Source organism: Thunnus thynnus, chromosome 14 (genome assembly GCF_963924715.1).
Source record: "Thunnus thynnus chromosome 14, fThuThy2.1, whole genome shotgun sequence".
Classification (NCBI taxonomy): domain Eukaryota; kingdom Metazoa; phylum Chordata; class Actinopteri; order Scombriformes; family Scombridae; genus Thunnus; species Thunnus thynnus.
In genome coordinates, this window is record NC_089530.1 from 18,928,666 (window position 1) to 18,945,368 (window position 16,703).

At 41.5% G+C, this 16,703-nt stretch overlaps 2 protein-coding genes across 2 annotated transcripts; both read right to left on the reverse strand.

Annotated features, from left to right (window-relative positions):
- Positions 1-3,148: 3,148 nt before the first annotated feature.
- hmx2 (H6 family homeobox 2) lies at positions 3,149-10,915 on the reverse strand. The gene is made up of 2 exons (XM_067610380.1): positions 5,239-10,915; positions 3,149-4,531 (listed from the first exon to the last, which is right to left on the reverse strand). The coding sequence occupies exons 1-2, from the start codon at positions 5,510-5,512 to the stop codon at positions 3,984-3,986; spliced, it is 822 nt and encodes a 273-aa protein (XP_067466481.1). The 5' UTR covers positions 5,513-10,915; the 3' UTR covers positions 3,149-3,983.
- A 570-nt stretch (positions 10,916-11,485) lies between these two features.
- On the reverse strand, positions 11,486-16,395 carry hmx3a (H6 family homeobox 3a). The gene is made up of 2 exons (XM_067610379.1): positions 14,014-16,395; positions 11,486-13,069 (listed from the first exon to the last, which is right to left on the reverse strand). Exons 1-2 carry the CDS (start codon positions 14,300-14,302, stop codon positions 12,447-12,449), a joined length of 912 nt encoding a protein of 303 aa, XP_067466480.1. The 5' UTR covers positions 14,303-16,395; the 3' UTR covers positions 11,486-12,446.
- Between the last annotated feature and the right edge of the window lie 308 nt (positions 16,396-16,703).

Here is a 16,703-nt window from a genome sequence, read left to right on the forward strand (position 1 = left end):
CTAAGTACCAAGCTCCGCACCATGGGGGGATAGAGCTTTCTGCTCTGCTGCTTGAGGAACAGCCTTCCTAGCCATCTGAGGGCAGCACAGACCCTAGACTCTTTTAAAAAAGGCAGACAAACCTTTCTTTTCAGGAAAGCTTTTTCATCTTAACTCTCATTAATATTTTCTTTATGTTGTGTGTTCTATGCTATTAATACTATAGCACTTTGAGTTTCACTATGAATGAAAACTATGGTATGAATTAAATTTATTATTTATTATTATTATTTAACAATTATGATTTTGCCATTAAAGCCCTAATCCAGATTTTTGGTTAAATATTGATCTTGGGGAGTATAACTTGGAGATGGAAAAGCTTTCATTGTAGTTCAAATAACAGATCTGTTTGTGCTTGAGTTTGAGTTTTAAAATATATAGTCATGTTGATACTGTCAGTTACAATATCATGAGTTGAAATAAATAGATTTTAAGACTAAAAAAGTTCTCAGACCCATTCTTTGTTTTAGATTGTACCAAATGTATTTATATACATATTTATTCCATTTGCATAGGATTGTTGGAGGTACCTTAAATCATTTCCCCAAAAACAACAAAAGCAATGGTTTTACCATATTTTACTTAATATACTTTGTCTATATATTTGCCATTTCAGTGTGCCTGGTAGCATATTCCTCTCCTGTTAAGGAGAAGGGGTGGTGACTGGGGAATGGGGGGTGGAGGGGGGACAAACACAATTTCCCTTCAGCTCCTTCATTTCCAGTTGATATAAAACAGAATCATGAAAAATCACTTCTGGTCCAAGCTCTCCTTTTTAACCATTAACCCATAAATACAGAAGCTGGTTAAAGCCAGCGGATGACAGGGCCTGCCTCAAAAACCTTGTTACACTCCCCTCAAATTCATTTAGGGAGCAAACAGGTCTTGAGAGTTGTCTGGCTTAATGCATTGCGATCGCTTTTAAAACTCTTGTCTTGGGGCAGACCCGAGGCTCTGCATCTGCTCGTGGCGCTATACTTCATAACCTTCCAACTCTAATATGAAGCCACACATACCCTCTTTAAATCAAATGGCAGTAAATATGTTAAGAGATAGTTGAAAAGCCCTGGATGGAATATGTAAGAAAAAAGAAAAAGAGTTTTTCAAATATTGGAAGGGAACATTATAAATAACCCAAAAGTAAGTGATAGATAATGTTGTTGCAGTCTGTTTAAATTTAATGGGGTCTCTATTAAGTTAGTTTTGATCTACATCGTTTTATCTCAAGATGTAAAAGAGGCGATATCCGGAGGTTTTAGTATAATTCATTATGATCCTGTAAATATGCTCTAAAAACTATTCTGAGAATCAATTTGCCGAGTGCTCTCTGTCTTTGCCTCTCCCTCTCCACACTGTGTGTAGCCCACAGTTTCCATTACTCCCATCATAAATTATACCACAGAGTGAATTACACTTGCTTTTCACCTTACCAGGCAGGTTTGATGAATCCTAAGGCACAACACATCATCTCAACAAATCTTCATCACCATGCCAGTCGCTGTCTCTTTGCAGTTTAAACCACTTCAAATCATTTTCATTGCCCTGCTATTAAAATTTGTAATTCACACCTGCCATTGCAGTGATACATAGTTACATCAAACCCCTCCTCCGCCCCCACCTATTCCCCTCTTTCACTTTCTCTCTCTGGCTCCTATTCTCTCCCGTGCTCGTCGCTGCATCTCCACACATCTCTCTCTCTGCCTGTCTTGTAAATCAAACAACCTCAGGTGACAGGTCATGCAGATTTCCCTACAAGTCAGTGGGGTGCAAACATCCATCCAAAAGAGCGGCACATTGCCGTCACACCTGATGACATAATGACCACTTGGAAACTAATAAACAGCTTCATTCAACCAAAGCTATTGCTCCTTTTCATAAGCGTTACGGTCCCCCATCCCTCTCTCCCTCTTCCTCTCTTTTCTCTCCCTCTCCTATCTGTCACAAATTCATCCTCCTGCATCTCACCTCTTCGCTGGTGCTGGAGTTACCCATAAATCACCGCTGTTGTCTAACTAACGCTATCCATTTTCCCAGAAACACAGGGCGGCTGTTGCAGAAATTGGGTCAGGCATAATCTGCAGGGCAGCAGAGCCTAGCTAGTCCTGATTCTGCTAGGTAATGCAGCCATTAGCACACACTGAGAGATTGGTGGGATGGGTAGAGAGGATGGGTGGGGGGGGTGGGAGGGGGGTCCCTTGTACTGTACATGATGTGACACCCAAGAAAAGCTGGCAAATGACATGGTTTTATCGCTCCCCATCAACCACGGGACATTTGTGTGTGTGTGAGTGTATGTGTGTTTGAGTGTGTGAGTGTATGTGTGTGTGTGTGTGCAGCCTCTATTCAGCCTTGTGTTTGATATTTGCATGTATTGAATTAATAAATTGAACTTTGACAACGTGTCGGTACACCGGATCATTTGAAAATCTAAATTGAATTAACAAGACATACTGCTGCTCTTTTCTCTTTTTTCACAAATGGAAAAAAGCTTCGATCAATGACGACAAGAATCTTGAACTTTGACAATATGCCTCTTTATTATAAGGTTTCCCCTTACAAGGCCTGATGCTTGAGAGCTATAAGACGCAGACTTCAAATGAGAGAAAATCCCGCCCAGAGGCATGATTGGCTTGTGATGGTGTGCGTCTCTTTTCTACCCTGGAATGTGTTTTACCTGCTTCTATAGTTACCTCTGCATTACCTTTATAAGACAGCAACTCAGGTCATCCACCTTTTGATTTACAGCAGAGCGCTGCGGCTACTAGCAGTGTTTATGAATTAAAAATGTACCTGAAAGCGTGCCTTAAAACTCTTTGAATAATGAAAACATCTGCAATTTTAGAAACACTGTGGTATTTTGTTCTGCTTGTATGCTAGTGTGCATAGGAACAAACAAATATGGAAGCTACAGTATGAGTCATGCAGAAAGAAGACTGCATTGCATCCTTACAAATGCAGCCTTTTCCCTCCACAAATTCAAGCTGCAATTAAAATCCACCTGTCAAGAACCATATAATATAATTTAATGTAATAATGAGATGTATATGCGAGCCAACAGCAAGGTTAATTAAGTTAATTTACATCAGTGTCTTCCATGTTTTTTCCACAGTTAAATCACAGATATACTTAGTTTTAAACACCTCTAATAAAAACCTTTTTTTAAAAAAACAAAAAAACAAACAAAAAAACACCTTTCATTTCTGACTTCATGATTAGCTATTAACACATCGAGATAATCACACTGGACTATTACACTTGAATTATGTCCCATGTTTGTAATATAATTAATTTGTGTATTGTTTGTTTGCTCTTCAGTGTCAAGTAATGTTAGCCTTGTTTACAACTGCCATAAGTGTTTGCACATTTTGTGTTAACAAAAAAATTAACTATATCAATAGTTATTTTTTTATATATATAAGTACACAAAAAAGTGCATGAAATAAAACCAAGCAAACCCAATTTTCACTGAAATAGAAAATTTATTGAATGAGAAGGTTATTCTTGAAGGTCTAAATTACAGAATAGAAACAATGATGTTTTTCCTGTCAGCATTAGGGTTCATGTCAGGTGAAATAAAATGACTGATGCTTTGCAAAATATCTGACAAACCAATTATGGATTTAAAAAAAAAAAAACAGTGTAAACGCATTTCTTGTGATATGAAGGCTAAACTCCAATATTTTATCAGTGATGAGAAAGAGAACAAAAATAAAATAAAAAGTACAAAATTATTATAATTAATTATACACATGGTGTATTTTATACATATAGGGAAGCTTGATTGCTTTCTTGTGAGACGTACAGTTGCTGCATAATAAGAATTTCCTCAACAAATAAAGTGATACAATCAATATACAGGGGTTATGTCGAGACACTTATAGGAATGTATTGTTTTGTAATATGTTTTTACGTGGACTGCAGTGGTGAACATACTGTAGAGTCAATCAGTACTCAATCTTGTTATACAGGTTGTATAAAGGTAGCGCTGGCAGGTTGCTCCCCGGGTAGTACAGGGGCGTCGGAAAGGCGATAGACCGGGGAACTGGAACACGCAGTAAGGAGTTATCTCTGAAAACCAGCGGCATCCCCACTAGTGTCTGTGCGGAGGCGTGGGCCATGTTGGCCGCCTCCAGTTCAGCTGAGAGCTGCCGTTTCCATTTGTTCCTCCTGTTCTGAAACCACGTCTTGACCTGAGTCTCCGTCAGCTGCAGGCTGGAGGCTAAGCAGGCCCGCTCCGAGCTGCTCAGGTACCGCTTCATGTCGAAGGTGGACTCCAGCTGGTACACCTGACTCCGGGAGAAAACCGTGCGCGTCTTCTTCTTGGCCGAGTTGCCCTGCTTGTCCGCACCGTCTGTCTGTCTCTCCTCCGACAGAGGTGACATTTGATGGCACGGTCTCTCCTGCTCCTCCTTGTAATCCTGCAGCAGAGGCTGCGGCAGGTGCGGCCGCCGAGCGAGCCCGTCATTTCCAGACAGAAGTCCTTTAGCGGGACCTGAATGCCAGCAGGAGAGTAGGAGATGATGAAAATCATAAGCCACATATGTTTAAAGCATGCTTTTTAAACCAGGCGACAGGAAAAAAATCATTTTACTTTTTTTTTTAACATAAGCTACTCGGTTTGAGAGTCCGTCGAGTGTGAACTCTGACTTTCTGAAAGCCGGTGACTTTTTAAATAAACAATCCAGTACGAGTATACTCGGTGTACAGTAAACTATTAATTAAATCCCGCTCTATTTAACGCTCAATTGACGACGTGTAGTGCAGCCATTTTGGAAACATGTTTCATCAATTAGCAGGCTCAATTAAATTTGAAATGAGAGAGAAAGACAGAGGGCTAATTATTTGACCCTCCACTCTTCCGCTGCTGCAGCGGTGATAGCCTACACATGGCAAACAAGTGGAGGTGGAGGGGCTGCATGTGAGTGTGACAGTCACAAACACAAGCTAATGATATGTGAGCTGAAGTGCAAACAAAAACATAAAACGACAGGCCTGGTTATTTTTATTTACTTTCAGGCCATCTTAGACAGTAAACAAATCAACAAGAAGTGTGGTATGAAAAGGTAAAGTATTAAATTTTAATTATTATTTTGTACCACTAGATATCATTCACTTTTCTGTAAAATAATTATAATAGCATAATAATTATAATAACAATAATAATAACAATAATAATAGTAATAATAAAATATCCCTCACCTAAACATGAGAAGTTATGGGCTTGGTGCTGGGTGCATGGCTCGCTGTGACCCGTGTCGGAGCAGAAGCAGTCTGCTGAGTCCTCCCCGCCGCTGCACTCCTCCTCTGAGGACACAGACAGGGAGCGCCTCCGCGGCGCCGGCGGCGCTCCCTTGGAGAGCTCCTTGGTCCCGGAGCGCGGCGCATCGGACGGCGTGCCTAAAATCGACTGGATGGTAAAGCTGGAAATCGGGCCCGACGAGCACTTGCTCCCGCTGTCTTCTGCGCTACTCATTCTCGCTTCATACCAGTATTGAAGTATTGACTGAATCTGTCTGTCCCTTGTATTCCGTTATTGGTTTCTACACGATTGGTGCGTAAAAAAAAATACGAACGCGTCTTTTGTCCTCCTTTTTCCCCCTAGCCTGTTTAATTGTGGAGTTTTACATTGGAGGAGTTGGAGGTGTTTTTTCTAGAGCTCGGGGAACATGAGTGTATTCCTGGTCCTCCTCCTCACGCTCTGGATCAGAGGCAGCAAGGCTGCGTTGCCTAATTTGCATGTAGGTAAGCTCCTCCTGGGCCAATCCCAGACTCCGACATAAGCCCGGAAATTTCAAACTCCTGTCAACGTTTTGTGATGGGATGAGAGCGAGAGAGCCGAAGAAGAGCAGCAGAGCTCATTCCTGCATTCAGTTGTGCTTACAACATTTAAATTATTACAACCTGTCAAAACACGCCAGAAGAAACCTTTAGGCTACTTTTTATTTTATTTTTTACTGCACAGATTCCATAAAAAATGCAATATAGGTTGTGTAAAGTATTTCAAATTAAACAAGAGGGGCAATGTCCATTACTCAACACTATTACGGACTAATATGGTTATGAAAAGGAATAATTATGCTAAAACATAACATTTATCAGTCTTGAAAATCATTTTTGTGGCTTAAATGTGCCACGCTGATATCTTTTTAAAAGTCTGGTGTGACTCGTGAAAATAACATGTCTATTATCTTACCTTAACAACCAAAGAAAGGTTCACTCAACTGAGCATGACCTCATGCAAGAACTGTCATGTCGGCTTTTTCTATTATCCTATGCATGCTAAATTGTCCGGGTGACGGTAAAACGCATACAGCTTTGGAACTAATACAGAGGCCTAACTCATTTTTCCTGAAAATAATAAACTCATTCCGCGTCCATTATCTGCGATTAAGAATTAATTTGATCATTACTGAGCTAATCTGCCTCGTGATGACCGCGCGTGGAGTGGAGGCCGGCTAATTGATTGACTAATTGATTGGAGGTGGTGGTGGTGGGGGGGTGGGGGCTGAGGCGCACGCGTGTGTGTGTTTGAGAGAAGAGGGGGGCGCGCTTCCCACCACCGCCCTCCTCCCAACTTCACCACCCATACTCAGTGTGTGTCTCTCTCTCTCTCTCTCTCTCTCTCTCTCTCTGTGGTTGTGTCTGGCTGCGGGACAGCTGCGGGGCTTGAGCTGGCGGTTCGAGGCACATTATCCCTCTTTTACTGCTTTGTAAGGGAGCCCCAGACACATTACAAATGGTCAGCTTTAATCATCATGTCAGCGCCCCTTCCCGGTAGCTACACAACCGGCATTTGGTATTAAGAGAGGATGGGGGAAAAAAAGGGGAGAAGAAGACGACGACTGTGGACGGTGCTGGTGCTGGTGGTGATGATGATGCTGACAGCAGATTCTGTCGTCATCATCATCATCATCATCATCATCATAGCAGCCAGACTGAAGCATCTGGATCCACGCGTAAATATCGTCAACTGGCAGCGAGGCCAGCAGCTGCTAAACGATCTTAACAAAACGCTTACGCAGGGGAGGCTTTACTGAGAGGAAGGGGGGGGGGGGGGGCAAATATATGAGGACAATCAGGGTGGATGCTGGATTTATGGTGGTTACACATAAGGCGTGAAATCTGCAATGACAGTTAAATGGGTTTATTTTATATGCCGCTCTTTTCAAACAAAGACCTTTGTCAGTGCAGCCGCTTTCATCACTTTCAGACGACTTTTGCAAAGTGAGATTAGTTCATCATAGAGATAGTGGACATAGCAGGCTGCTATTGTGCTCCAGAGAATGGATTGTTGTAGACTACACGTTGTGTTTTTTTTTTTTATGTCAGAGTTAGCGTTTTATGGGCCCGGTCGCACAGGCCGAGCAGGCAGTGTATAGTTGCCTCTATTAGTATGGAAATGTTCATCCTCGACCCCCATGTTTTCACCGAGGCCTGCACGGCGAGGCCCAAACAGCGAGCAGCGGCCCTAAGTTCGTGCTCTATCACAATGATAGGTGGTGTATGGCCGCCCTACCGCAATAACAGAACAAGATCTTTACCAGGAGAGAAAGGTCTGAGAGAGACAGATGAAGTTATGAGGCGCTTTGATCTGGGAATCAAGCTTCGATAAATATTAAACAAAGACCCTTTACACGTGTGTATTATGATATATGGCGTGTCCAACTCTAGAATAAGGAAATTACCAGAGAAAATGATATCAATAAATTTTCTAAGTATAAACGTTGATTATGTTTCGATTTTCATTCAAGAAAGCGGGGCCTGCTCTTTTTTCAGGAGGCGGTTTGTGTGCGTCCTTGCGCGCGCATGTGTGTGTGTGCGCGTGTGAGTGTGAGGGAGAGAGAGAGAGAGAGAGAGAGAGAGAGAGAGAGAGAGAGAGAGAGAGAGTTGTAAACGCAAGCAGAGCGCCTGAGCCCTGGAGGTGTACAATTTATGTAATCTGAGTGTGGAAATGAACTGGGTAATTTATTGGAAAACACAAAGTCAGGAAGATTGGATCAGTACAGCCTATCCAAGGGCTCCTATCCATCAAGTTCCAATTAACAACCTAACCATTGAGTTTTAATGGCTTTCCAATCTACTGCCCTGATAGACTCATCAATTCCTCGGGGAGAAATTAAGAAAATCGACCGCCCCTCGGCGTTTCAGTGTCATTCTTCACAGCAACTATATGTCAAATTAAAAACACAATTAAAATTTAAACTGTTCCAATCAGACGGTGCCCCGCAACCTATGTTTCACTTAATAGAACTTTGATGAAAATCTGATGCTCGCATTCAATCAGGAAAGCAAATGATACGGGTTTAAAACAAGATTTCCTCTCCGAGAAGTGTCAAAAAGAGTTGTTCAAACACACGAGCCTTGACGCGTCACAGCAGGTGCACGAGGTGCTCACACCACTTCTGTTTGGCCTCTGATTATGAAACTATACTAATGATTTCTACCAAGGCCTGTATCAGGATCCATTTGCTCACGCACAGAGCCAACGTGAAAAAGTGTGTTTGATCTGCAGCTTTTCTTCACACACGTTCACTTTTTGGCACGTTTTTGCCCGAAGGAGCCAAAGGAGGATGCTTGTTGTTTGACATGATTTCTTAAATTATTCATATGTGATGGTGTAAAAATATATTTTAAACTCATATGTTACTGCTTCAATTGAAATATCACTGGAATTACATGGTTTCTGTCTTGGCAGGGGATCCTCTGCCAACCTCTCAAGGACCTCAGTTGGGGATCTGAACCTCATTTCATGAACCACTGCCAGAAATGGTTCATAACAGAATCCCCCCTTTGATGCTGTAAATAAATGCGTTCATCTTTAATGCAGCCTTTAAGTCGCGCTATAACATTCTTTAATTGTCCTGCACACATGTAAGCAGATGCCAGTGGCTGCAGAAAAGAGGCTAGCGTTACGCAAGGTGGTCGGGCCCACTTGTGTGTTTCCAAACTGGCACTAAAACCATTGATATGGCAGAAAATTACCCATTCAGCTCTCCATTTTAATGTAATACACTGAGCGCTGTCCCCGGTCACGTCCGTTTGCCCCCGTTCCTACAAATGTAGGCTACTTTATCTGATTTTGGCCCCGCTCCCTATTCTCCTTTACATAAAGATGTCGCACAAATGGAAATTATCGAGTGGTAATTTTTTCAATTTATGCGCGCAAATCAAGGTCATAAGCTGAGCCGAAGCGGCCTGTGAACGTTGCTCTTACTTGACGCAATGTGCTGCAGACGTTTACAGATCGATATGTGCCAGAGGAATAATGCCATACTAATCTATTAATTTGCAGTAATGGGGCCGTGTTGAGTGTGCATGGTAGGTACACGTCAATACTTGGGTGATCTGACGATATTTTGAATGAACCCTTTGTCTCTTGATGAGGTCATCATATGGAGTTTATAGCTGACTGATTCATTTCCAATAACTGTATTAGCCCACAGATGAAAACAGAAAATGGCCTTTTAGGTTCTGACTGAGAAATACACGTTGATTTCACCCACAGTCTCGTTTAAAATGGCAACAAATTTCTTTATGGTAGTAATAATTTGAATGCTTGGACGATCCAGGTGCGATATTATGTATTTGCTGTATCCTGCAGGTAGACTGAACCTACAGAGTCTCTTAAAACTGTCCTGCGTGTCAAACACGCTCTGAGCGCACTACTGAATCAGGCTTTGTCGAGTGTTGGTGTTTTAATTAAAGGAGGCATGCACAGGCAGGTTGTATAGATTCTCTGCAGATGTCTACAAGTCTCCACCTGGACACCGTCACCTGTTTACAGTCTGCAGGTGGATGATAATCAAGCGTAAAGAAACGTTTAAACCGTTGTTTAAATAAAATATTATATCTTGTGATTATTATTTATTATTTCATCATTGAGCAATTCATTACTAATAGAGAAATGGTCAAAAATAATTAATACATTATTGCTGATTGTTGCTTTTTATAGCTGCGCCCAGTTCAACAGAGGCTGAGTGTTCAGCCTCCTCCACTTGGATCTGCATTGCTCCCTTATAACTTTATGACAATTTACCCAGTTCTGTTTGAAGAAAACAAAACAAACAAACAAACAAAAAACAGTATATACAGTAACAGTGCATATAGTGACTGTAAAAATGCTTTAACTAGATCCTGTTATTATTTTGAAAATCTAAATGTGATTGTGAAACTTTTTTTTCTTAATATTAAGATCGGGATGGGGTAGCCTGTAATATTTTTTAACGCAATTTTATTAATTTCCATCGATCTTTTCAAATCACGCAGTATCTTGAATCAAAGTGGGAGGCAATTAAAATCCATCATATTCGCTCAGAGGTTGTTTCCTTGTTAAAGAAAAAATGCTGAAGCAGGATAATGTGTATAAACACCGGCAGCATTGTCTTATTTTTATTCGTTTCTGACTTTGAACGTATTATTTACTTAAATTACATACACACCTAGACATGTCTCCAATGAGACAGTCGCATCAGGTGTCCAGTGACACTTGTAGGATCGTATGTGTTACAAAGTACCACTTTAATCATTTATCTCGAGTTTCAAATTTTACACTTTGTTTTTTTTTTTCTTGTTTGTTTGTTTGTTTTACAATTTCTGAAGATAAGCCGTTAATGTAGGCTTTTACTGTGGGATAAAGATATGGTGTTTTTTTTCCATCTAATAGCAATTTAGTTGGATTAAGACATATTTTAAAATGTGCTTAAAATACGGAATTTAAATAAAGATAAAGCTGTCAAACTGAGAGCTTGTTGCAACACCAAACAAATTGGAGGTGGAAATATTTGCCATAGATCTTTCCATCTCTCTACTGAACATACAACACACACACACACACACACACACACACACACACACACAGAGAGAGAGAGAGAGAAAGAGAAAGAGAGAGCGAGAGAGAGAGAGAGGGAGGGAGGGAGAGACAGACAGAGAGAGAGAGAGAGAGAGAGAGAGAGAGAGAGAGAGAGAGAGAGAGAGAGAGAGAGGAGAGAGAGAGAGAAAAAATGTTAAAAGACAGCAGCTCATATTCAGGGAGTAATGTCCTCCTCTGAATACATTACTGATAATTTTGGCAAGATGGTGGCAATTACGCATCTAATTGACCGAGCCACTTTTTATGTAAAATAACGTTTTTAAAGTGCATAACAGTAAGATGATTACAGAAACCCACCTGCCCAACCTCCAAGTGTGTGTGTGTGTGTGTGTGTGTGTGTGCGTATTTTTTCTTCTATATCAGATCAAAGATGAATTTGTTGTATCATAATGTGAAGACTTTTTGTATGCCAATGCATGAAGATAGTGTAAAAAAAAAATGAAAACCGTTGTAGTGACAAAAATTAAATATGTATTAATTAAAATTGACTCATTTCACCTCCTCTGGTTTAAAATCTTCACGAACACAGTAGAAATGATATAGATCTGGGATACAGAGCACACGATGCTGCAGTCCTAAAAATGTAAGGAATATTCTCCATTTATTTCACAACATGGTTCAGCAATACAATATCAAAACGTTGTTTTTTTTCTGTACAAAGAAGAAGCCGCAAGTGGCAGCTCCTCTCCCCGCTCCTCATTAAATATATACATTTACATATTTTGTACACCAGTGTAGTCGATATTTTTAGTAGATTAAGTGACAGTGGAGCTCACACTTGTGCTTGAAGGACGTGTCCGTGTGGAGGGAGCAGGAGTGAGAATCACTAAAACTAAACATAAAGCTACATGGCTATTTTTACAGTTGAGAGTGTCTTGATTGTCCCCCGTCAAGCGCTTTGAAAAGCAAAAAAAAAAAAAAAAAAAAAAAAAAAAAGGGAAATATTACAAAAAAAGCAAAAGAGCCTCATCAATATTCCACCGTGGATGACAAAACATGGATTCATTCATTCACAGCACACCGTCAGTGTATTGCACATATTCGTGTTATCAGTTCTGGAAATGTAAATTAAACCAAATAACTGTCAGATGATAAGCAGGCCCGCGCCTCTAGGCCGCCAGGTTTTGTAAACAATGTAAATTTTCTTGTACTTTACACAACATTGTCCTGTCAACAACAGACATGGTGTAGAACTAGGGAGAAAAAAAAAACACTCATCAGGCAGTGTAAGCAGGTGGACTCCTGAGGTGATAATTACATATAATCATAATAATAATAATAATAATAACAATAATAATATGAAATTGAATTGTCGGATCACGTGTAAACTGCAACCTTATGGAAAATGACACAACATATTTGCCTAAATAGGTCCATGTAGGCCTGACAGTGTGTCTCTTTTCTTTTCTTTGTTTCTTCATTTAGTCAGTTGTACAAAAATATTAGGCTGTGTCCCTTTTTTTTTTTTTTTTTTAACTTTTCGCATTAGTTGATTTTGGAAATAGACACCAACTTGTGCCGTAAAACTCAGTTATTTTCAAACCGGTCTGAGCAGCGGCACGGATGTGACGATGGGGTGGGAGTAGTAGACGCCGGGGTGCGGGAAGGTGAGCAGCGGCTGGCTCACTGGTACGTTGGCAGCGGCGCCTCCGCTCTCCGAGGCCGAGTTCTCGTGGTAAAGGATGGGCACCCGGACTATCCTCTGCGCCGCGGCGTGGCTGAGGTTGGCGGCCTCCAGCTCCGCGGCCAGCTGCCTTTTCCACTTGTTCCTTCTGTTCTGGAACCAGATCTTCACTTGAGTCTCCGTCAGGTGCAGGGACGCGGCCAGGCCGGCCCGCTCCGAGCTGCTCAGGTACCGCTTCATGTCGAAGGTGGACTCCAGCTGGAACACCTGGCTCCGGGAGAAAACCGTGCGCGTCTTCTTCTTGCGACACGGCTTCTTGTCGTCGTCCATCTTCTTCCATTCCCCCAGCTCGTCTTTTTTGGCTTCTTCCGTGTCGCTCTCTTCCAGGATGATCTCGTCGCCGCTTTTGTTATTGTTGTGCTCGTCGTCCTCGTCATCATCTTTGGCGTCTGGCTCGGATTTGAGCACCAGGTCCGGCGAGTCTCTGTCCGTGCCCGAGGTTGGAGAGGAGTCTCTGGCTCCTGGTTTCTCGGTGACTGGAATGGGGGACACAGGGAGATGTGGTTATTAACACTGGGGCCTAATGGTGTCTGACTTTTTTTTTACAACAGCCTGTTGATTCTGACAGCATGTGGGCTTTAGGAAATCCAGAGTGGTCCTAAATGGCACCAAAAACTGGCTTGTAACATCAATATCACCCATTTTTGGAGCCACACAGGACACCATGTCCAACTGACACCGTGTTCAAATATAGGCCCATTCAAATGATTATTTATTAGCCTGATAAAAGGAGCACTAAAGAAATAAACTATTCAACATCTAGGTCTGTGTTAGTTTTTATTTTAACAAATTGGTTGTATAACCTCTCTTCTAACAAGACAAGCAAAAAAAAAATCCCTTTTGACTTTGCATGAAGCCATGATAGTGCCGTTCATATCAGCGTGTTTTGAATCCCGCGTGAATAAATCACAGAAACGGGCAGGTAAAAGCTTGTCAGTGGTCAAACCTCTGGGGTAAGATGTTCAGAGTGAGCGCCAATAGACAAATCAAAAGCACGCTGCGCATCGTCACCCTCATCCGATGATTTGATGATGTCTACTTCATTTTATGCACAGTGTGTCACTTTATTGATCTATTATCCCTCGTGCATGGCATAACAAAATAGGCCTTCATACGGGACAAGGCGCCAGTTCACTCGGCGGTGTGGCAAAGACAACCAATATTATTACTCATCACCAAAACATCCCAAATCCTCCTCTTATCTACTGAATATCTGAGGAGGAAGTGCAGTGACATTACTAGATATATTAATAGACATGTGCACGTGGTCCGGAAAGGTCAGCTAATGTGTTTGTTATTAAACAAACAGTTTTCCTTTAACATTCCCTTGCTATTTTAATGGTCAAGAAAAAGAAACTCAAAAATCAACACTGGCCATAATGTATAATAAATATTATTGTTTTCTGTCTGTCGGTCTTACCTTCGGTTCTGTGTAGGTGGGCGGATGAGCTGAGGGCGTAGGGGTACCACCACGCCGAGGTGCGCTCCAAGTAGTGAGCCGGTAGACTGAACCTCTGTGCGGGCAGGTCAAAGCGTGGAAAGTTGAATTCCCCGACCTGGGAGAGGGAAAATCCCCCCTCCAAGGCCGCCTTAGCGGCAGCCAGCACGGGTTTGGGTTTGGACGGTTTGTTATCACAGTTCAGCAGATTCTTAATGAAGAAAGGAGAGTCCTTGGCCGAAGCGCACGTCTCTTGCGTTGTCTCTGGCATCGCTGTGGCTGTGGTCTGGACGCAAAGGACCACGGAAGCAAGAAATCAAAAAGAAAAAAAAAAAACAAAACAAAACAGCGAGGCTGACTTACAGTCTGCTGATATCCTGGCTACGATGACTCCCTGTTTTATTCTTCTCGACGATTTAACGCGGAGACTCGATTTCGCACCCGGAGAGCGCGTCAAAACAGACGTCCTTCTAGGCTAGAAAAATAATAAAATAAAGCTGTTTGAGCGGTAAAAACATGTACAAACACAGGAGATATATCATCCCGGGCTCTTTCGTCAAAACGCAAACTGTGTCCACCGTGTCAGTCAGTCTGGCGTCTGATGCTAATGATGAAATAAAAATGTCATCCAAGTTAAATGCGGAAAGTATAGGCGATTGGGCATGTACAATGGCAAATGGGATTAAGGGAGAGACGGTGAGTACAGAGAGAGAGAGAGAGAGAGAGAGAGAGAGAGAGGGAGGGAGGGAGAGAGAGAGAGAGAGCATCCTCCCCTCTCTGTGCGCTCTGGCTGCAGGCTGTGTGCGCTCGCCTGTTATTGGTCTCATATAGTCCAATTAGGCAGCAAATGAACACAGGGCTGTTAGCGCCAAAAAGGAAGGTTTGGGATAAGCGCCTCAACACACAACTAACATTACAGCCAGCCACAGATCGACTGCATTAGTTTACTCATAATTCTGTGGGGTTTTTTTCTTTTACATTTAGTGATAGGCTACATTTTCCATTCAGGCCGCAGGGGTTTTGTTGTTTTTTTAAATTTGGTTATCACTATAGATAAATATTATTTAACTTTCTAAAATTATCCCCAAAACCTATGCGGTTCAACGAAATAAGAAAATAATAATAGCCTACAGCTTACAGCCTACTCACAGGCCTACCTAAAGCTTGCATTGGTTATCCAGGGCTGCAATGCATTTGTGTCCGTCAAATAGATTAAATTGAATAAAAAGCAAATTATCTCAAAGCAAACCCTGTTGTGTGAGATTAACAAACCAGCCATAACAGCTATCCAACAGCACATATACTAGATTTAATACTCCAATTGAAAGCCATGTAGACTCATAATAGTAATGTTAACATAAATAGAGCAAAAGTCTCGGGAATCGCGCTCTATTTTAATAATAATAACTAATACTAATAGTATTCGTTTAAATTTTGCAGCCCAACACGCTGACAAAACGAATTAAACATCACCAAGAGTGTGTAATCACTGTAATCGTCAAATTATCTCCAAACTGTTGCTTATCAGACTCTCAGACACAATATGAAAAAGGCCTGAGATCAGGCTGCAGCTACTCGACGTGTCACCAATGGGCGATTAGATTCATATTTCTAATTCATTGATTTCCAGCGAGGGCCACTTCCACCATGTCTGCGGGTCGCACAGTCACTTATCCTCCCTAATCGATTTGGTTAATTCATCCCTCAGATTGCACTCTTTGTAAATGTGCTATGTATATTCGCTCATTGATATTAATTGACTTGTATTAAAAAAGAAAAAAAAAAAAAGCAGCCGGACGGTGGATGGTGTAGAAGAACGGGGAGACAGCGCCCTCTGTGGGCCGTGAGGAGGAAATGCAAGTTTGTACGCATGTGTGAGGGGAGTGTGTGAGTGTGTGTTAGGATAAGTCACCATGCAGGGAATAAATACAAGTAAATGTCCTCTAAAGTGACAAAAAAGTCAAAAAATTGGACAACTTTCTTCCTTTTGTCCTATAAAATGTGATCACGTGTGACCTAACTGAGATACTCATTCCAGTTATGAATTATCATCATCATCATCATCATCATCTGTTCCCTGAAGACATTCATTAGCCATGTGATATGCAGCCATAATGAGGGGTGTCAGTGACGAGGTAAGGGTTGTACTGAGGTGCCTTTTTTTTTCTCTCCATCATCTTGAGAGTTCCTACATGCACCGGTATGTCCGTGTATTAACTCGTGTCATTCATTTAGTGTGCTGCTCAAGTGGAGATATCCTGTTACTGTGATGTAATTACCACCTTTCCTTACATGGTCACCCTCGCAGGTATTTCATGGCACACCACACAGGCTGTGGTGCAAAACGTGTATCTCTGGTTGGGATTAGATTTTATTTTTTTTATTATTTTATTGTAATAGTGTATCAGGTGCCACTTATGTTTATATCCATAAAACCATTTTGGATACCATCAGTGTTCAACTCTGTTCACATTTAGCAGCATTAAAGGAACAGAGTAAATCCAGCTTTACACATATAACATACAGTAGTCCATATATCAAACAAGAAATTTTAGAACAAAAAGACAGACCCACGTGGTGAAATAAAGATAGTTATTATCATTATTAAAATGATTAAAATAATTGATGACTTCAACACAGTTTACTCAACCTATACTAATCCAACAGGGCAG

What these genes read in the sequence shown, in the direction of transcription:
- hmx2 (XM_067610380.1), bottom strand. Translation starts at nt 5,512, where the DNA reads ATGAGTAGCGCAGAAGACAGCGGGAGCAAGTGCTCGTCGGGCCCGATT. An exon ending in CCATAACTTCTCATGTTTAG is followed by an intron (nt 4,532 to 5,238) that starts GTGAGGGATATT and finishes GCTGGCATTCAG; the next exon opens with GTCCCGCTAAAGGACTTCTG.
- hmx3a (XM_067610379.1), bottom strand. Translation starts at nt 14,302, where the DNA reads ATGCCAGAGACAACGCAAGAGACGTGCGCTTCGGCCAAGGACTCTCCT. An exon ending in CCACCTACACAGAACCGAAG is followed by an intron (nt 13,070 to 14,013) that starts GTAAGACCGACA and finishes CCCCCATTCCAG; the next exon opens with TCACCGAGAAACCAGGAGCC.